Here is a 21,386-nt window from a genome sequence, read left to right on the forward strand (position 1 = left end):
GCGACAATCTGTTGAGACGTATGTGGCCAGCTGCATGCAGTGTCAGCGCCACAAACGGCCATCTACTGCTCCAGCAGGTCTTCTGCAGCCGATCCCGCCTCCAAGCACGCCTTTCCAACAAGTGGGCATTGACTTCGTAGGCCCATTTCCAAAATCAGCCAAGGGAAACCGTTGGATAGTTGTTTGCGTCGACTACCTCACACGCTACTGCGAGACGGCGGCAGTGCCCTCCGCAACTGCCACTGACGTTTCAACATTCCTCCTGCAATATGTGATCCTGCGACATGGTCCGCCTCGCGTGATCATCAGCGACCGTGGACGACAATTCACAGCAGACGTCGTAGACGAGCTGCTTCGTTTGTGTGATTCCCACTTGCGTCACTCGACACCATACCATCCACAAACGAATGGGCTTACGGAGCGCACCAACCGAACAATTGTAAACATGCTATCTATGTATGTTTCATCCGACCACAAGAACTGGGATGACGTACTGCCTTTTATCACGTACGCGTTCAACACCGCCAAGCACGAGACCACCGGCTATAGCCCTTTCTTCCTGCTGTACGCACGGCCACCCCGGTACACAATCGACACTGTTTTCCCCTTCTGCAGTCACGAAAATCCCACTGTCGCCGAGACTCTCTGCCTCGCCGAAGAAGCTCGTCGTATTGCTCGTTTGCGCACTTTGGCATCGCAGGACAGATCAAAAGCACGCTACGACATTCGCCACCGTCCGGTAACCTATCGCCCTGGTGATTTAGTCTGGCTGTGGACTCCAGTACGGAAACGCGGGTTATGCCAAAAGCTTTTGGCCACCTACGATGGACCGTTTGCGATTATTGACAGACTCACGGAAGTCACGTATAACATAGCTCGCCTCACGGCGAGTGGTAGAAGAGCTGCGAAGACACAAGTGGTCCATGTCGCCCGCTTGAAATTGTTCACGTCAAGACACATGGATTGACTCGCCCGGCGGGCTTCGTCTGCGACGAGAGGAATGTTACGCATGAAGAAAACGAAGACCAGTGAACGTGCTTGCGGTCCCGGGTGGAGGAAGGAAGAAGAGGACGACGCTCTGTTGATAAACCAGCTGACCGCTCTTGCGCTCACCTTCGCGACTTAAAGTAAACGGTCCCCTTCATCCGTAAGGGTTACAAACGGTCTCCTTCGCGCGCAACAATATATTGAGAATAAAAGAGGACCGAGGGCAGTTCCTTGTCTGATATGACCGGAAGGGTATTAGACAGGTGGCTATTAACAAAGACTGATTGAGAACGATTCTCTAGAAATTGTTCAATCCATTGAAGAATGTCAGGATGTAAGTTTAGCTGCGAAAGTCTTAGTAAAAGACCGTGGTGCGGAACATTATCGAAAGCTTTCATGTAATCTGGAAAGATGGCATCAGTCTGCATGTTACGGTCAAGGTTAGCGTGCACGTCGTAAAGGAAATGCGCTAATTGTGTTTCACAGGAGAGGCCCTTACGAATCCCAATGTGAAGGATGGAAGAAATTGCATGAGTTCAAAAAGCTCATTAATTTGTAACTATATGACGTGTTCTATGGAAGAAATTGCATGAGTTCAAAAAGTTCATAATTTGTAACTATATAACGTGTTCTGTAATTTTTCAGGGCACACAGTTAATGGCGGACACGGGTAAAAAAAAAATCGTGATAAAAAAATTGGTTTCTTGAAAGTGGTATTTTTATAATATGCAAACACTGCCGCATGTTCTGACCAAGATTCCCACATCATGGATCAATATTTTAGCCACAATATCAATTTACGTAACTGCCACAAGCTATATTTTGACAGAAAGAAGCATAGAAAGGGGGCTTTTTTCATGCCACGTTGCTGCCGAACGACGTATGCTGTCGCGGCCATCTTGGTCGTGTTGGAATGAACTACTTCTCTTCTTCAATATCCCGCCACATTTTTGTTTGTCCCCCTATTTGCTATTTAGAAATACCGCACCGAAAAAAAGTCTCGGTGTGTGACCCCATTTGCCCATTCAGTGCACTTGTATAAAGTTTTAAAAATTGGCTTAGGCAGCTGGTGGCGTCTGCTACGGTGTGCGGACATGCTTGAAAAATGAACCGCGACACCATTTTGAAAGCCACTAGCGTAGCGTGTAGTGATGTCGGGATGTCGGAAGTCTGCCTCTCGAAACAAGCTTGGCAAAAAAAGAAAATGTGCCTGCTACAACTTCGAAAAGTGCTCGACCCTGCCGAAAAACACAGCAACGACCACCCGCCAGCGGTTTCAAGCTACGGCCGTGACGCGGGATGCAACGGACCTGGCGAGAGCGTGCTAGGCCTAACGACGTCACCGGCCGATAGTGATCGCAGGAGCAGCGTTCGGCACGACACAAAGATGATGCAGCCAGCGGTATTACTCCAATGGCAGAAGCAAGCAGGGGAAAACCTCCAACAACTGCCGGGAACTTCGGCAACGAAGCGGAAATTGGGCATGTGTATGAGCGTCAACGACGGTGCGGACAAGCCAGCGGAGATGGAGTCACGCTTTTATGTTATCAGTGCGGAAGTGATAAGCACTTTGGTCTCACATCTAAAGTGCATTCTCTGTGGCTTTTGACTCAGAGGAGCGAGAATACGGCCTTGTCGTCAATCTTCTCTCCATTTGTGAAAACTACGGCAATGTTGTTTCCAAGTAGAGCTCGTTGCGCATGAGAAACAGCAAAGCGGTCCACCCCTTCGTAGTGAATATTCTTGCTGCTCATGCAATGATTAGCACTGGAAATCGACAAACAGCGATGAACAACGTTTTTGCTGCAACGAATATTTTGCACTGTGGCCTTCATAACAAAACGTGGCAAGGCAAACTCAAGCAAAAGCTGGCGCTGGCGTCGTCTTCTGCCCAAAAGCTGATAGGCGCGTGTGGGCTATGAGTGAAGTCATTGTATGACTTGAAACTTGCGAACTCTGGGAATATAGTGGTATCCTATGATGGCTCGTGGATGACGCGCGGCCATTCGTTGCACATCGGATTCGGCACGGTCATCGAACTGTTCTCCGGACTTGTGCTCGGCTACATTGTCCCGACCAACTTCTGTGCTGGTTGTGTGCGAGGCCTGAAACCTGGTTACCTGGACTACCAAGATTGGAAGGCAAGCCATATGCGCAAAAAAATAAAAATACCGAAAAAAGGCAGGGGAGATGGAAGTTGAAGTGGTGCTTGGTTCCAGAGGTCACTTCAGCTGCACGAACTGAGATACACCACAGTACTCTCAGATGGTGATAGTCACGCATTTCTTGCTCTCAGACAAGCCAAAGTGTGGGGCTTTGTGCCAGTCAAGAAGGAAGATTGCGTGAATCACGTCCAAAAAAGGATGTAGACTGCTTTGCGCACTCTCGTTGCCAAACACAAGGGCTCTGCTTCTGAAACACTTGGTGGCCAAAGAAAATTGACAAGTGACCTGATCACCAAACTCGGTGCCTACTATGGGTGGCATTAAAATCCAACAAAGGGGATGTGGAGGCTATGCATAAGGCTGTGATGGCAACATACCACCACATCACGTGAAGCGACGAGGTTTCAAAGTACAGTCTTTGCCCATCTGGTCCAGACTCTTGGTGCCGTGCGAATGCTGCGCAAGCAAAAAATTAGCCCATTCCAAAGCGTCGATATAATTTGCTTGTCCATATTTGTCAAGCCGTTCTATCAGTGTATGAGCGCATCTCAGAAGAAAAATTGCTTCAAAGGTGCCAGCGCAGCATGACCCAAAACATTAATGAATGCTTGCATTCCATGATTTGGGCGTTGGCACCTAAGGAACAGCATCTGCTCTTTGCTGTTGAAGCTGCTGTGGTTGAGGCAGTAATGAGATTTAATTCAGGGAACGAGAGAGCTTCATCTGCCATACTCCAGGAGCTTCATTTGAACCCGGGGCTACCTAACAGCGTGAGAATGGCCAAGAAAGATAACCGGCAAGCAGCAGCATCCGCCCGCAAGCTTGCATCTGCAGAAAATCTGCGACAAACCTTCAAAAAACGCCATTTGGGCAGCTGTAGGCAGACAGATTACATCCCTGATGGCTACTGACCATTTAGGTATGGGGATATATCAATAATTTTTGTTATGTTTGAATAAAAATGAGCTTGTCCATTCTTTTTTTTTTTTCGTTTCCTTAAAACATTAATTTTTGAATATTCACATCCTCGTGGGAGCGATTTTACAGTAATCGGGGCACCCAGAATAGTAATTTTTGTTGCAGTACTGAGCTACATGAATAATGCACACAATGGTAGGACCAGATTTTTCTATCTCCATTTTAATATTTGTTTATTGTCTCTACATTAAAAAGCAACTTTGAACCCATTTTGAACAGAAAGCTTTGATGTGCTATATAATTGTTAGTAATTGTTATACCAAAAAACTATTCCTACTATTTTGAAGCTTATGGTTCGTAGTATCCAGCTGTGTGCCTAAAGCAAGACTTTGATGAGTAGTTTTTGCTCCATTGTTCCCAGAAACAATGCTAATTAATTTTAGTTAACTTTAGAAGTAATTGGCATATTTAAAAAACAATTGCATATTTGGAATCAGCATAAGAAACTGAACAGGACTACGCAGTTTCATTAAATTCAGTAATGGGGCTCTTAATGAAGGTCAGAATACCCACTTCCCCCCTTAATGGATGGTAGGTTCTCAGGGCCATTAGTTAGTATCAAATCTAGGGTGTTTGCGGTTTCTTGCACAACGCAGGTTGGTTCTGAGACTAACTGACTGAGGTTAAAATTGAAACATACATCAATAAAATTCTTGACCTCCACGTGACACATTATTGAAGAAGTACCTAGATTCTGCCATTCAATGTCCAGATAGTTAGTCACCGAAGAGAATGCGCTATTTGGGTAAGTGGCAACAAGTTGTGTTAGGCGATTGTTCAGATGCCAACAAAAATCAGGATTAGTCTGTGGTGGCCTGTAACAAACGCCAAGAAGCACTGTTATGGGGGCAGCATGACAAATAAGCCATAATGATTCGATTTCTGATGTGGTGTGTACAATAGAGCATGATACACCTGTGATAAGACACCCTTTAATCGTTATGGTACACGTGGAATTTGGGTAAGTCGGTTAAGATTTCGGTGTCTGAAACGTTCAACCAAGTGTCAGCTAGTATCAATATGTTGCTCTCAGGTGATGAAACTACGTTCAGTGTGAGTTCACACTTTGAAAGAAAACTGCGGGTGTTGGTGAATATCACGGAAAACGAGCGAAGATTGTTTAGTGCCACGCACTGACGTTTTGCTGGGTCATGGTGACGGAAAGACTGCTATGCGATTTCTTTAACGGCGTTGGGTTAAATATCGAAGGGGTAACCTTTTGAGCCGATGTGAAGGGTTTTAAATCTCAAGGAAAACTTGCCAGTTCTAGCTTTTGCAAATGCAATTAGTTGTTTTGGTGCCTGTCGAACACAATGCAAAAAGCCCTCACCAATGCCAAAGTCAGTATTTTTTAGTTTATGGCCATTTGCTTCTTTAGTTTTGTAATGCGTGCTATTCCTGATTATGGGACGATTCTTACCAACAGAATGACGACCGAGGCAATGAGCTCTTTCTAAGTCGCGAGGTTCCACGGTTATTTCCCGATTATTTCGGCAAAAGTTAATGATTGCTTCTTCAGATTCGGCTCATGTTTCGCTGTCATTAGAGTCTGGTATACCATAGAAAATTATGTTATTACGACGTGATCTGTTTTCGGTGTCATTTGGGTGGGTTTCTAATTCTTCAATTGTTCGAGTCATGCTGCTGGTGTCGCTTTGAATCTTTTCAATGTTATTTCAGAGGGGAAGGAGAGCTTGCTAGTGTGTTTAATCAACCATTCGTTTGCACAAGTCTGTTATTGCTTTATCAGTGGTACTTAGCTGGGCCTTGAGGCTCTGCACTTCACTGATTAGCTGGGTTTGACCTGTGGTTATTTTTTGAAGTTCTGCCAGTACAGCATCATTTCCGTCAAGACCAGGGTTAGTTTCAATGTCTCCCAACGACATGAGCAAAGAATGAATTACACAAGCACACTCAGCGGCAATGGCAAAACAGCACTGTGGGCTGGGGAACTGCATCAGCACATAGTTATTTGATTTTTTAGCAAACAGGGTATATGATTTAGTAACCTGCATTGCAAAGATTAGCGGGCTAGATGGCTGCGTTGAGGTGCAGTCATTGATCCCACGGAGTGGTGTTGGTGGCGGGTGCACTTTTATATTGGACGAGGTGGTTGATGTCAATGATGAAGCGGCCGTCCTTGTAACTGTTGTCAGCGGCAGCCACTGTTCCCCTTGCGGTACGGTCACCCCTGGCTTATTGTTGACCAGCGGCAAGTAGGGGCATCCTGACGCTGCTTAGGAGCACGGCAGAAATACTAGCCAAGGTCGGTGGCAGCAGGCTGGCGAACAAACGGAGCATCGCAAGGACTAGCTGGCTGCATTGCGGTGCAGTCACCGAGCCCACCAGCAGGGAGAGCAGGAAGAGGTGCATCGGCTCAGGCGTGTCTGGGTCGAGAGCAGCACGGGTGGCCACAGGAGCAGGCAGAGACGCAGCCGCCACTTGAGATGCCTCACAAGCAGGTGTTGGCCCAGGGTTCCCCGATGACAGGAACCTCGGTGTGCTAGCCCCTTGCGCGTTCCAGGTTTCCTCTGGACACAGAGTACGGAGACTTGGAGGGACTTTGGCAAGCTTGGATACATTCCAGGTCCTGCCATCACCGAGGCACAAAGAGGGCTATCCGCTTGCTCCAGCACTTTGCAGGGACTGCCCAACGAAGAGTCTCCCTTGAAGGTGATGGAGTGTTTCGTCACCCAGACAAACTCACCAACAGCGATGTTAGTCTTGTTCGCCACTCGACGAAAGTCTTTCCACTTCTTGCTGCTCTCTTGCTTATGCTTCACCCAACGACGCAGATGACAGAGCTCAGTAACTGGGTGCTCGAAGAAGGAAGACGACGAGTGCACAGCAACATCCAGGCGGGTTCTCGGCAGCCTTCTATGCAGCGACAGAGCCGGGGCAACTCCTGTGGTAACGTGTGGTGTACACCGGTAGATGCCAAGGTATTCGATTACCGCTGGGCAATGTTCCAGCAAAGCTGTCTGCACGAAGTTCTTGAAAACACGGTTGAATTGTTCTACAAGTCCATTCGCCTGGGGGTAGGACACCGAAGAGTGTGAGAGGGGAATGGCACGATCCTTCAGGAACTGGTTGAATTCTCGGGAACAAAACTGAGGCCCATTGTTATACACGACATCGTCGGGGTAGCCCTCTCGAGAAAATACTGAGAGCAGAAAGATTTTCACTGTGCACGTCGACACCTCATTGCAGAACTGTACTTCAGGCCACTTGGAAAAGTAGTCTATGAGGGTGATAGCGAACCTGCAATCGTGCAGCGCTCTTTCCATGGGACCGAAGATGTTGATGGTGACCTTCTGCCATGGACGCTCTGGCAGAGGCACAGGTTGCAACAGAGTTACTGCTGTCCTGGCCTGGGAGGCTGCACAGTTGTGGATGGCAATTTCCACATGCTTGGCCATGCCAGGCCACCAAAACCACTCTCATAGTCATGCCTCCGTGCACGGTGGAAATGACCTGTGGGGTAAGGGAACGAGGAACTATGATGCCGTTTCTCACGTAAAAGCAGGTCGTTGACCACCGACAGTTCTTCGCGCACGGCGAGGAATGGTTGAAGTTCACCCGAGATAGACTTGTGGAGAGACCAACATGATACGACGTAAGCCTTGACTTGCTTCAAGGTAGCATCTTCACGCAGGGACTGCTGGAACTGTTTTTTGGTGAGGCCGAGTGGAGCAATGAGAAACACGACCTCTTCGTTGCATCTTCTTGCGAAACAGACACTGGAAGGAGGGACAGCGCATCCGCAACTTGATTTTCTGACCCTTTGCGGTATTACATCGTATAGTTGTAGCACAGAAGATGCTCTGACCAGCGTATCACGCAAAGGGGGTGTCTTCCTTAGTCTTGAGACGACAGAAGGGAGACCAAAGCTGGTTGGTTCGTACGAAGTGTGAAGCGCCGTCCCCAGAGGTATGTGTGCCAACGCTCGCCGGCCCACATGCACGTGAGTGCTTCCTGTTCACCAACTTCATACTTCCTCTCTGCTGGGGAGAGTGTGCGAGATGCGAAGGTGACTGTGCGTAGCTGGCGCTTATCCATTTGTTGGAGAATGGCACCAAAGCCGCAGTCGGAAGCATCTGTGGAGACAACCACCAGAAGAGTGGGATCAAACATCGGAAGCACTTTGGTGAACAACAGGAACTTGACCTTCCGAAAACTAGCGTCAATGACATCGCTCCAGATGAAGGTATGATTCTTGCGGAGCAGAGCATGCACTGGATACACGACGCCAGCGAGGCAGGGAACAAACTTGGCGTAGTACTCGACCAGGCCGTGAAACAAATGCAAACCAGTGGCGTCAGTAGGAGCGGGAGTGTTCAGGATAGAATTCACTCTCTCTGGCAGCGGGGAGATGCCTTGGGCAGTGCCCCTCTGGCCAAAGAAAGAGAATTCTTTGATGCAAAAGGTTGAGATTGAGCTCGAGTCCAACTGCCTCGATGCGGTGCAGAACAGCGGCCAAGTTCGTTGGGCGCTCTTGTTCGGTCTTGCCAAACACAGTGATATCTTCAATGTAGAACACAACGCTGGAGCACCCTTTGAGAATCTGCGACACTAACTGCTGGAAGGCTGTGGGGGCAGATGCCAGCCCAAAGCATACCCCCCTTGAAACGGAACAGTCTGTCGTGAGTCACGAATGCAGTCAAGTCTCGACTCTCAGGATGCAGCAGAACCTGGTGGTAGGTGGATGTAAGGTCCATCTTGGAGAAGGTATTGGCACCGATGAGGCTGTTCAGGAGCTCTTCAGTGTGAGGAAGCAGGAAGCTGTCGACGATGACTACTCTGTTAGGTTCCCGGAGGTAAACACAGAGTCGAATGCCGCCATCCTTCCTTACCATGACGATGGGGGACACCCACTCCGAGGCATTAACGCGCTCCGTGACATCCAGTTTTTCCAATTGACGGAGCTCTTCCGAAACTTGAGATTGGAGTGTCAGCGGGAGGCGCCATAGTTTCGATGCCACAGGAGGCACCGCGAGTCAGATCTTGATCCGATGGACGAAACCCTTGGTGAGACCGAGGCCTGGGGCAAAGAGGGAGCCAAACTCACTAGGCAGGGTCTTTGGAAGAGGTTTGGGTGGTGAGACTTGGCACAGGCCTGAGAGCTGGGCCACGTCGAGTGTTGCTGGTATGGTCGTTGTCTCGCAGCGATGCAGAAACAGCCCTTCAATGTGCAGGTCCAAAGCCTTGATCGCATGAATTCCGAGGATGGATCTGCCTTTCGGCACAACATAGAACAAGAGGTAGGCTGTGCATCCCTTGAACATGGCTTCCATGAAGAAGCAACCACGTACGAGAATGAAGCGCTTAGAGTAATCGAGAAGCTTCACTCGCGGAGTGGAAAGAAGTGACTCGCCAACAAAATACTGCTGGAAAATGTTCTCTACCAGAATGGAAACAGACGATCCAGAGTTGACAAGAAACTTCAAGGACTTGCCGGCAACGAAAACGTCAACGAAAATGTCAGCTTCAGCAGGATCGACCACTGTAAGAACGCTTAAACATTCAGCATCATCGGGTGGGTCCTGGCAGTCATTTTCACGGATGGCAACAATGGAATGACGCTGTCGCTTGTTACAGACTGAGTAGAAGTGCCCAAGGCGGCCGCAGTCAAAGCAGTGCTGACCTTGTGCTGGGCAGGAAGATTACAAGGGGCGGTGCTGGCGGAACCGCAATTAAAACAGTGCAGTGACGCCTTGTTCGAGTTGCGAGAGCGCTCAGGGAATGTAAACCGACGGGGAAATGAGCGCAGCCGCGTTGTATTCCTTGAATGCCGAATGCCTCATAAATAACTGTTGAACGTTTCCAGGTGCAAGCTCACAAACTTGCTTAGTGGCCTGCTCCAGTTGCTGTGCTGTGATGTGATGCCTTCTAAGAACTGATCACGGCGGGAGTCGTCAAAGGCGACGATGAAGCAGCAAGCTCTTGTAAAGCAGCGACGTGTAAAGCAGCCTGGTTGCCGGGTACGGTGACGGAAGCGATGGCGTTCTACGATGACATTGCTTGCCGAGGCAAAATAGTGCGTTAGCGCAGCAACGGTTTGGTCGTATGATGATGGGGGCAGTGGGCAACTTTTTGGCCTCAACAGAAGCTGTCGCGGTGGAAGCCGGCGGGGTGGGATCAGAGACGTAGGATGGCAGAGCAAAGAAAATACGCACACCTTCAATTCCCAGGCTGTGTAACAGGAGAGTTTTGCGTCTTTCTGGCGGGAAGTCAGATGCTCCGGATGCCAAAAGAAAGGTGTCAAACATGCATTGCTGCCATGGAACCGGTGGGTGGCCCTGCGCAGACAGAAACGGTGGCGATGGAGCGAGGCTGGAAAAACCAATGACGTGGCTGGCGGCGCTGCAGGGGAGATATCGCCTGCAGAAAAAAAATTAGAATGAGCTAGAACTCCCGTTGCCAATGTGGTATCGCGGCCTGCAAGATGACGAAGAAGAGAGCCAGCTAGCCATAAGCCAACGAATGATCCCCTTTATTTTCTATGCCCAATTATATACATGGGGGGGACAAGAGTGCCACAGTCGTTCAAAGGGTTTCCAGACGGGGTATCGAAACCAAAACTAATGACACAACAAGGAGGTGCTAGCGTCTAGTTAAGACTGGGAACAAGAATATAGTTGCACAAACTACTTCGACTATCGTGCTGCACGTCATAAAATTATTAAAAAGTTCATTAAAACATTGTCGCCGCAGCCAAGGCCCTTCTTTCTTCGAACTAGCGAGACTCACTCTCCACCCTTCGGGAGATGTGCAGTTCACCCTTGTGACATGAGCTTGCGACTGACTGACTGACTGCCCGAGGGCCCGAGAGTGGATCCACGCTAGTTGAGCTGAGTCACTATCGGCCTCTTGTGTGTTTCCCCCATTTTCCGGTTTTTGCCTCAGTCGTGCGGAACGCTCTGCCACTCTGGTTTTGTAGGTGTCTGTTGTCGGTGCCATTGTCGGTGTGTATAACTAAAGTGAATAAACACCTTAAGACCCACCGTGGTCACAACTTGCTGCAAACAGTGGATTAGGGGTCACAGCTCTAACTGTTAAGGCTGCAGCGAACGTGCTAGTAAGTGACTGGTGCAGTGTGATCAAGAGAAGGGTCAGGTATGCACGTGCAAACTTGAGTAACGCCCCTATAAATTTCATGTGCCATTGGATGCCAGTGCACTAATTACGCCTTCTCTAGCTGTGGCTGATAGCTCCAGCAGTCATGATTACTGTGCTTTGGTTGCAGGTCCCGAAGATGCCCTGCTGCCCCTTGGCCCTCCCCACATGTATGGAGGATACCTGCCACCACCCTTGCAGGTGCGGGCTGAACCCTTATGCCATTTGGCCAGGGCCTCTCACCAGGTTGAGCCATGGCAGAGAAATTGCACTGCACAGGTCGTGTGTGCAAAATATTACTCTGATAAAGAAGAGACATAGAATGTCACTAACAACCAAATGTTTATTTTTCCTGCACCATTAGTCATTGTATGTGCCAATACAGTCAAACCCGATTATATCGAACCCATTTATATCTAATTATTCTGTATATCGAACAATTTATGAACACGGTAAAGTTACAATGAGTATATATAGCAAAAATTACATTTGGATCGAACAGAAATAGCTACGACTACCGATATACCGAATGTTAAGCGGCACAAAAGTGCCCCCAGAAGTTGTCTTTCCCACGCGACAGAGGGGAAACCCGGTGGCGCGGCTCCATCCAACCGCTCCTTCTACCGTAACCATGCCGTGTCGGGCGAGCCGTCAACACCCCCCCCCCCCCCCCCCCCTGCAAAAAAATGGTCCTGGCCTGTCCGCAGCGCTTGCTCAGGCAGCCAATCAGAGGGGCTCTTGTGCCCTCATCATGGTGCAAGTGTGAGTTGTCCCGCTGCTTTTCTGGTTCATTGTGTTCGCGCCTTGTGGGCCTTCTCCCGCAGTGTTGCTGTGTAGAGCGGCAGAATTTGAGTTATGTCGTGAAGCTCGAAATCATAAATCGAGTCGAAAGCAGTGAGAAGTCGGATGTCGCCACAGCATGCAAGATTCCGAGAAGCACTCTCAGCACAATATTGAAGAATAAGGGGGAGATTAGGGCTAAAGTGGACAAACATCCCAGCGTCCGTGGTGCCCGACGCATGCGCACGGCTGTGTGCGAGTGGTTCGTCTGAAATTGCTTCAGACGGGCTAGCGTGCCCAGTGGGGACTGAAAATTCTGATTAGTGCAGCAAAGCAGTTGCCGGTTTTGCCGAAATTTGGAGTGAGCTGTCAGACTTTCCGGAAGCTGTTGACAAATCAACTATCAACGAGTTTGTTAGTACGGATGATGGTGTCGCGACCGCGGGAGAGCCCAAAAACAAAGACTACATTGCTGACATCATACCAAGCACAAGTGAAAGTAGGCACAATGAGGAAAGCAGCGGCGATCCTTTGCTCACATCCTCCAAGGTGTTTGGTGCACTCGCACTAGTCCGGCGCCTCTGCACGAATGTGGAAAAGTGCGTGCGTCGTAGGCTGTGAAATTGCCCTATTAGAAGAAAATACAGGACTATTTCATGTGAAACTAAGCTAGTTTCATCAGTGAAGTGATTTTATAAATGGTGTGCGCTTTTATGACATCCAGTTCTTTAGCAGCCTTGTATCGAATTATGCCCTATATCAAACTGATAGGCATTTTTTGGGCGTTCGATATACCCGGGTTCGACGGTATAATGTTGCTGGATTGCTTTGCCTGCAGGTGTTACCCTGGCATTCTAATGAAGCATTGTGTGAAAGTCTGCATGCACAAGCACTCAGATAAGGTCATTAATCAAGCAAGGGATAGCCATTTGGTACTGCATTGCATTGACTATTGCTTTTAGCCACTTTTGAAAGATTGCACCATTGTGTGAAATTACCATGATAGTATGCACAACTGTCATCCGAAGCCCTCCACATCTATGCTCAGGGTGCGCTTAGGTCCTTGAAGGTCCTGGATTTTTTTTTCAACTGCTTCAAAAAATTCCACAGGATCTCCGTACACATGGCACCTGGCTCAAGCGCAGGTAGCATGCGAGAATCAGAGGCACAACGACCATCACGGCATTACGAACGGAACGATATGCCCATTGGCCCAAGTTAATAGAAAATTTGGGCCATTGGATCAGCATAAGTTCTTTTCATGGTAATAATTTCATGCTGCGCGTGTGTGCATATGTGCAGTGAATTTATGTTCTTGTCGTGCATGACATAACATTCATGGGAGTTATGTCATGGCTTGACTTATGTCGTGGCATGATATGTTCTAACTGGCATATCAGTCATTCATGTCACACATGCATGTCGTGACACGCATATCTATAATATATCCAGTTAAATAAATGCATGTTATGTTATCCAAGTTATGACACGAATGTCATTCATGTCAGGTCCATTTTTTAACAACTTGTGTATCGGGGTATCCATGACATGAATGAAATGACATGCATTACATGAATGACCTGTATGTCACAAAGTAATTGTCATGAATTGCATAAGTGATTATAGGTAATGGCATTGTGGTCATTTCTTTGACTGTATATATCAGGATATATGTGACAAGACAGGTGTGCAAGACATGACAAGAATTACATGTCATTACATGCTCATTCATGTCATCGCACTTATATCATCCGTGTCAGGTCATGCGTACATGCCATTGACATCCTGATATGCTATACAGGTTGTCCCACATAACCTGAGCCATAGTTACTGATACTGATACTATTACTGATACGGAAAAAACTGTTTCAATGCATGTAATGTACTCACGAGAAGAAAACAGTATCGCGTTCGGCGCGTTTGGCTTGCTCCGCCGGCCGCCATTTTTGTTTTGTTGTCCCGCCCTACATACAGCGGCGACTGCCTCTTTGGTGACCTGTTGTCATCCCGCAGCAAATCTGAGATGAAAAAAAAAATTTTTTTCTTTTTGCGGGAAATTTAACTTGCGTATGATCGCACCCCTGAATTGGCATCAATTTTTTTTTACAAAAAAGTGCAATAATTATGTGAGTAAATACAGTATTTTTTCCGAGCTCTGACCAACTATGGTTTAACGAGGTTTCACTGTAATATCTGCTCACAAAACAACAGCCTTACAGGCAACGCTGGGTCAAATATGCTGTACTAAGCGACTCGTTCTTCGATGTCACTCCTCAAACGGCCTGTGTACTACCCGCACTCCTCCCCCACACCCCATGCATTGAGCCCCCTTCAGCCAGTCGCGTCATGCATATCTTGTTCGCACTTCATTGACCTGAAACACGCATCTCAGGCCAGTCTCAACAAAGCGTTAGTTGCTTTGTGTGATGGTTTCAATAGCCCAGTTTTGTGGAGTGGCAATTCAGAAATTGGAATGATTCCAGAAGTATTACGCATTTTTAGAAACCCAAAATGGAATGTAAATGGAATGGGAGCTCGAGATTCTGGAATAGAGTTAAAATGGAATGGGCACATAATCCCAGAGCGCTAAATGTTAGCGAGCCTACAAAGCCAATAGATTTGCCAATTAGACTATGCTAGAATTGGTCAATTTATTACATTTCGAAATTTTTACTCACTACTAGAGGTAGGCAAATATGAATTGAATAGGAATAGCAAGTATAGAATATTAAATTGAAAAATTTTGAGGACGCTTAAGCTTCACCTTTAAGAGTGGAATGCGATAGTGTCATGTGGTAGTCACAGTCAAGAACACAGTAGCAAAACTGTGAATGGCAAAACTAACTCTTTATTGGGTGACCCTGGGCCCAGAAAAACAGGCTACACTCAAAGCAGAATGATAGCGGCGAACACAGTCGGCGATCGACGAAAATCTGATCAGCGGGTCAAGCGGGTCAGCTTTTATACATTAGTCATCAAATGCTCCAGAGCAATCGCTAGTGTTCGCATATCTTCCAGAAAGTACTACACAAGGTTCAGTGACAACAGACAGCGGATAGAACCATCGATGCCATTTGAGAAACTTCCGATACGTGCGGCCACTGAGCGATCATATTTGTTAGACTGAATGGCGGTCAGCCGAGAAAGACAAACAAGTACACATGCCAGTACCTTCCCCTTGAAAAGCATCTTCCCAATGCTATAATCACGAAAATTAAAACAAAACCATGCATAATAAAACAACAAAGGATGTCCCTAAGTTCGCCAGCGGGCATAAAAATGCTTAAGATGCACCACATGGATAACATCTACCATGTCACTGCGAGACGTGTCTGGGAAACTAAAACTGGGCCTGCGTCTTGATATGGCAAATTATTCATAACTTGCTGTGTGTTAGCGTGGCGTAGTGGTAATGTAGTGGGCTTAGGATCTGTATGTCAAATGATCGAATCCTAGTGGAAACGTTTTTATTCTTACTTTCTTCTTTTTTTTTTATTGAACTAAAACACTCTCTGTTCCTTTTTGTATTAAAATAGATATATACTATATATACGGTGGCCAGGGACTGTGTATTTCACGTGCTAAGCTGCTTTTCGCATCGGTGTGCAGCGCCTGCCCAGTGTCCCAGCATCCAGCACGCAACACTGAGCCCATAATCCAGCGTGGAAATGGATACAAGATGCTGGGTTTTGCAGTAGGGCATCCAATCTGATTTTTATTGTATATAAGTTTTATAAGACAAACCGACAAAAAATTAAGAAAATAAATGACTTGTACATTGGAAAACACAGCAATCGAATAATACATTCCACTTAGTCGCCTGTCTTGCTTCAAGTAGTCACTGTGGTTTAAAGGGAAGCTGAAGAGTCTGTCGAATTCAATAAGACGCTCATATACGGATGCGGGAACCTTATAAACCATGTAGGTAAAATTTGGGGGTTTTTTTTTCAATTAGGAGCAACGTAATTGTCGGTTAAAATTGCACTGTAGCTCCGCCCCCCCGTCGAATGCCGCGCGCTGCTGCTGACACTGATGATGCGAGCGGAGACCGGAAACCGCGGTGTTGCGACCTCAACACTAGTGTTCCGTTCCTTTGCAGCCTCCGCGACCGTGCCTGACCGTGCTTGTTTCTGCGTGCGTGCCATCGTAATCTGCTTCGATCGACCCTGCATTCCTTTGTTGGTGCGTCTGCGTGTATGTAGAGTGGTAGTCAACGTGCGCAGCATCAACTGAAGTGGTGGGCCGATCATGCCGGCTTTCTGTGCAGCCTTTGGTTGCACGAACACCAGCGGCCGCGACGATGTTGTCTTCCATTACTTCCCACAAGACAAGAAGCTTTTAATGAAGTGGGAGGCTGCTGTGAAGCGAAAGAATTTCAAGCCCTCAAGAACAACAGTGCTGTGCTCCAGCCACTTCCGTGACGACGATTATCACCAGAATTTATCATTAATGCGTGCGTTGGGTTTGCCAGTCAAGTCGGCTCGTCTAAGGCCCGGTGCAGAGAGGACTGCTTGCCACTAGCAGGCTTTCTAAATGCAGCGTGAAAAGATCGGAGCAACGAAAACAAAGACGGCACGAGTGCAGACTGACTGATGATAACTGGTGTTGGAAGGCCTTATGAATACACGAACTCGCCCAAACCTGGATTTTGATTTACTGCGAGCTCCTTCGTGTTAGCACGCTGAACGGAAGGTGCATGTTTATGTCCCGCCCTTGACACAGGTTTCGTCGCAAAGCACCGCGAATTTTCTATTTGCATGTGTGTTGTAAAACAGCCTGCATGCAGCTACCGTAACGCAGTGCAAATGTAGAGTTTGCATGTGCTGGAAAGCCGGCGCACGCCAGGACGCTACGCTCCCCCCTTCTCTCGCGCACAGCGAGAAACCAACCGTCTCACGTAGCCAACGGATTTCGCTGCCTTTACAACTTCGGTTCCGAGCAGTGTGCGGATGGCGCACAGATGAAGGTCACTACATGTACTGCATGAACCGGGAAGCTTTTCACGCATTTAAACCATCTTTGTAGATTGCCGACAGCTTTGGAAAGCGCACAAATGCCGACGATCGCATCCCCGCTTACGTTCCACGAGGAGGCATGCAGGACCACAACACTACAGTTGTTTGACCGGAAACGAGCTCACTAGATCGGCGAAAGATCGGCGAAATCACTAGATCGCTTTGCAAAAAACATACTCACCAAAGAGCATTTCCAACACGAGGAGATCCCAAGACTTTGCTTTCGTTCGCGTCGAAAGCACTGCTCGCACCAGCATCGTTTGCTTCTTCGAGAGGCCGGCTCTGCGTAATCAGTTAGTACATGTAGGGAGTAACGCCGAACTCCTCAGAAAAACACAGTCTCTCTAAATTTTCCATTACCGTCTCAGAAAAACAGCACCAAACTACCTGGAACCGTGCTTCATGTGTAGCGGCAGCGGTCGGTTCGGACGAACACTAGTGGTGACGGCACGAGGCGCCCGACCAATCACAGGCGGAAACAAGACGCTCGAGCTGGGCGTGTCCACTGCTGCACTTTTCGTCAAAATAAAATATATTTGCACTTTCTTTCGCTCAATTTTGATACGATATTCGAATTCGGAGGGTTGAAAACCATTATGTACAGATGTTCACTCATTTTTTCTGGAAAACCCTTCAGCTTCCCTTTAACATATCCCTGAATCGCATCTTTCCCGAGTAGAAATTGCGTAAAACTGTTATAGCTCACCTGGCAATTGCTGCTGACTGCAAATGTGTGCTCAGCGGTACACTTATTTTTTCATGAACACTTCCTTCTTCACTCTCCACTAATCTGCGAATATCTTGGCCCACAGAGCAAGCTAAACCTCAAATCTAACAATGGCAACATTGTTCCACGTCACCTGAATTGCGTACCCTCCACTATGGCTAGGTGGCTATGGTGTTATTTTCACCAAAGCTTTTCTCGTGTTCCTGTGATACTAAAGCTTCTTCTCTATAAGACCAAGCTGGAGTACGCTTCATTCGTTTGGGACCTGCATACGCAATTACTCATTAAAACCATCGAAGCCTTTCAGAATAAGTCTATTCGCTTTATCACAGCTGAATATTCTCGCATTTCTTGTGTTACAAGTATGAAAAGAACATTAAGCTTTTTGATCTTTGCACTCGTCATGTCATGAATCGTCTTTCTAATGCTCCTAACTGTGTGTGTCAATCCACATGTGTCGATCACCATATTAAAATTTGTATATTTCATCGTGCTAGAACAAGAACTACTCTGCCTTGTTTATCCCAAAAGCTAGTCCCTACTGGAACCACCTGCCCATCACCATCGTCTCCATTACGGACTGTGCTGATTTTAAGTCTCCAATTCCTGCTCATTTTTTTTGTAGTGTGTATTTATGAATATATATGTATTTTTATATATGTATATAAAATAAATAAAAAAGTCACTGATGGACTTGCGTGCTGTTGACACATCTAAAACGACCTGCTGCAAGGAAAATATCATTAGTTGTAGCGTAAAAGATAAAACTGCAACATGACTGGACTGCAAGAAACCGTAAAATGCAGGCTGCTAGCAAAAGTCACAGGTTGTCAGTAGGCTTCCACCTCAAAACTGAAAACAAAGCTAGGAATGCTAATTTTGTTTCTGCATTGCTTTGGAAATGTTTGCACATTGTTTTACCTGTGATAATTTGCGATACTTTGGGATACTTTACTTATCAGAAGGAGAAAAAGTGAGAAGACTTTAACAGTTAGTTATATGTTTAGTTAGTTTTGGTATTCAAAAATATGGAATAGATCATTTTCGAATACAAATAGTTAATGCCTAATATTCTATTTTAAACTTCTAATCAAATATTACATACTCCTACTCAATAGCAATACTCAATACGACTCTTTCAGTATCTACCTGTAAGTGACTGTGTCTGCTGTGGTAATTGTAAACAACACAGTATTCTACATATTCTGCACTTATGATGGCTTGGAAACCTTTCTGTGGAAAATGTGGAAGTGCATTGAAATATAGTAATGTTTAGTTAAGAGTTAAGTTATTTGCTTAGCTTAGCTTTAGCGAGTTCCCTAACATTTAATTAAGGAGTTAAGTTGTGAGGAATTATAAGATTTAGCAAGAGCATACCTGACCCGAGACAAAGGGATGGAGGCCAAAAACAGCCGTGTCGCAAGCATTTTCACCCTGCGCAGCTCCACAGTGATTTGGGAAGCGCGCCATGTTTTTTTGCACTGTCAAATATCCAGAATGCACAATAACAGGCCGTCAGAGCTAGAAAACAGTGCCCGTTAATGTGAATCAAGAAAAGGCAGCAGGCATTCCTTCTGCTTGAAACTCGTTTACTGTTACGACAGTATTATGCAACTGTAAAGAATATTCATGTTCATATTCACACAGGAGTTGTCCACTTCTCTACTCTTGCGTCCTGTCTGCATGCCTCACTTCTTTTTTGTGTATAGTAAAGACCACTGTCTTAATGGCCTGCTTTTTCCTCAAATAATTGCACCCACTCACTATTGGGGACACAGTGTAAAATTATTTTGTACCTTGCTTTAGTCAAATGATTACAGTATATTGGTGTGTGCAGGTTCCCTTTGGCGCAACCCCTCACTCTGCAGCAACAAGCCTGCCATCATCGCACCGGCCAGGTTACTTCCACCACAGCTAGACCACGGTCTGCAGAAGACTTGTACATATAAGAAGGCCCGGGACCGCTCTCATTGTTTTTGCGCCTCTGAGTGGGATGGCCCTCGAGTGCCAGTTGATGACAGCAGGACTGGGCACGGCATCAAGGTGGTGCTGTCAGACATGCCAGACCATTCCAAGGCACCCTTGTTGACACATCCTCCCGTGTTTTCCACAGTGCTCTCATGTGAGGTGCAGTCGCATCCATTGTGTACATAGCTATACATAGCCTCCCAACGTGTCTCTTGTCATGTCACAATTTTCAGTGGGTTGACCAGTGAACGTTTTATCTGGTTCCCTTGCCGGCCATTTTTTGAGGCTTGCGTTGCTGCAGTGTGGCTGCAGCATGCCTGTGTGTTGAGCAGGCTGCGTTTGTACATAGTGTACATAAGAAGGCCTATTTATCACCACTGATTCCGACATGTACAGGTGTTTTTAGTTACACTGAACGAGACCAGAGCAGGTGTAGAAATTTGGAATTCTGTGTTGTACAGTTTATCTGACTGCTGCTGCATGTGCCTGCCCAAGGTGACTTGTTGTGTGAGCTTTATTAAAGTGCTGTTTTGATGTGTTACTTGGTGGTGCAGAACACTGGTGGCTTGGCTCACATGTGGGTTGCCCTTAGGACAATGTGTGCAACCTCTACTCTTAATAATGTTGCCATTTATCAAACTGTGCTGCTCTGGTTTTGTCTACGGGCAGTGGTGTTGGCGATGCCAGCTTTTATCCTCTTTTTGATGTTGCCATGTGCTTTGTAATCCTGTTGCGCTCAGGATTTGATTGATGTGGTAGAGCCTGCCTCTCACCTCTTTTAATTTTCCTGTGTGTCTGGCAAAAACAAAATTGACAACAGCCTGCGTGATAACTTATTTTATATACCCTGGGCTCAACATGTGTGTCCTTATGCGAGCAGTGCGGGGAGCCACATGCCGGCTGCGAAGCACCTGCCAACGCTGTAAATAATAAACAAGGCTGCCTTCTTGAGTCGTGCGTTTGCTGGCACCTGTGAACGTGGACCGAGCACATAAAGTGCGCAAGGGCCCACAAAATGCTGCTACGTGGCGCACGCTCTCGGCATTGGCGTTTCTTGCTTGGCCTACGTACAGCAGAGGCGATCTGTGCCTTTTGTCAGTCTCGAGACGGTTTTGACATGTTGATGAACTGAGCAGACAAATGTACGCCACTGTCCTTGTTTTGTTTACTCGTGCAGTTGATCATAACAGAAATGCAACAGCAGAATGTAAACACAACACAGATCCACAGGACAGAGCGTTCTGTCCAAGATGTACCAACCAGCCCAAATTAACATACCGTTAAAGAAACGGAACCACTAACCTACCAAAATGGCATTGAAGCGCTTGTTGAATACCAGTTACAGATGCTTACTGTCAACCATATAAACTTGCTGCTGAAAATTTGTTCAATTTGTTTTGAACTGCAAGGTTACCCACAAACCTCGTCACTTTAAATTTACAGTTGCCTCCTACATAAAGCATTGTTGTATGATGTTTCTTGAACACTTTTGAAGATAACTTTGTCAGAAAACGCAAACATTGCAGAGAAAGAACGCAAGTTTTGGTCAGCATTTAAGCTTAAGAAGCAGCAAAGGTGCATTCACAAGGCTCTCATTAGAATAAATTTTTCTTGTAACTAATGTTTAAAAATACGTAATCTGTTTAACTA

General features: G+C 46.8%; 1 protein-coding gene across 6 annotated transcripts in view; it reads left to right on the plus strand.

Moving 5' to 3' along the window:
* Positions 1 to 20,687, plus strand: part of LOC135896103 (inactive histone-lysine N-methyltransferase 2E-like) — a 458,065-nt gene extending 437,378 nt beyond the window's left edge. For 4 of the 6 annotated variants that reach the window (XM_070541359.1, XM_070541357.1, XM_070541360.1 and 1 more), the window contains 2 exons: positions 11,377 to 11,525; positions 19,606 to 20,687. In XM_070541359.1, coding sequence (XP_070397460.1) covers positions 11,377 to 11,525; positions 19,606 to 19,686 — 230 coding nt within the window. In that variant the 3' untranslated portion in view covers positions 19,687 to 20,687. Of the gene's footprint in view, positions 1 to 11,376; positions 11,526 to 13,136; positions 13,291 to 19,605 lie in introns of all 6 variants that reach the window. The other 2 variants (XR_010562591.2, XM_065424440.2) reach the window with 2 other exon arrangements.
* Positions 20,688 to 21,386: the final 699 nt, after the last annotated feature.

Source organism: Dermacentor albipictus, chromosome 6, assembly GCF_038994185.2.
Source record: "Dermacentor albipictus isolate Rhodes 1998 colony chromosome 6, USDA_Dalb.pri_finalv2, whole genome shotgun sequence".
Lineage (NCBI taxonomy): Eukaryota > Metazoa > Arthropoda > Arachnida > Ixodida > Ixodidae > Dermacentor > Dermacentor albipictus.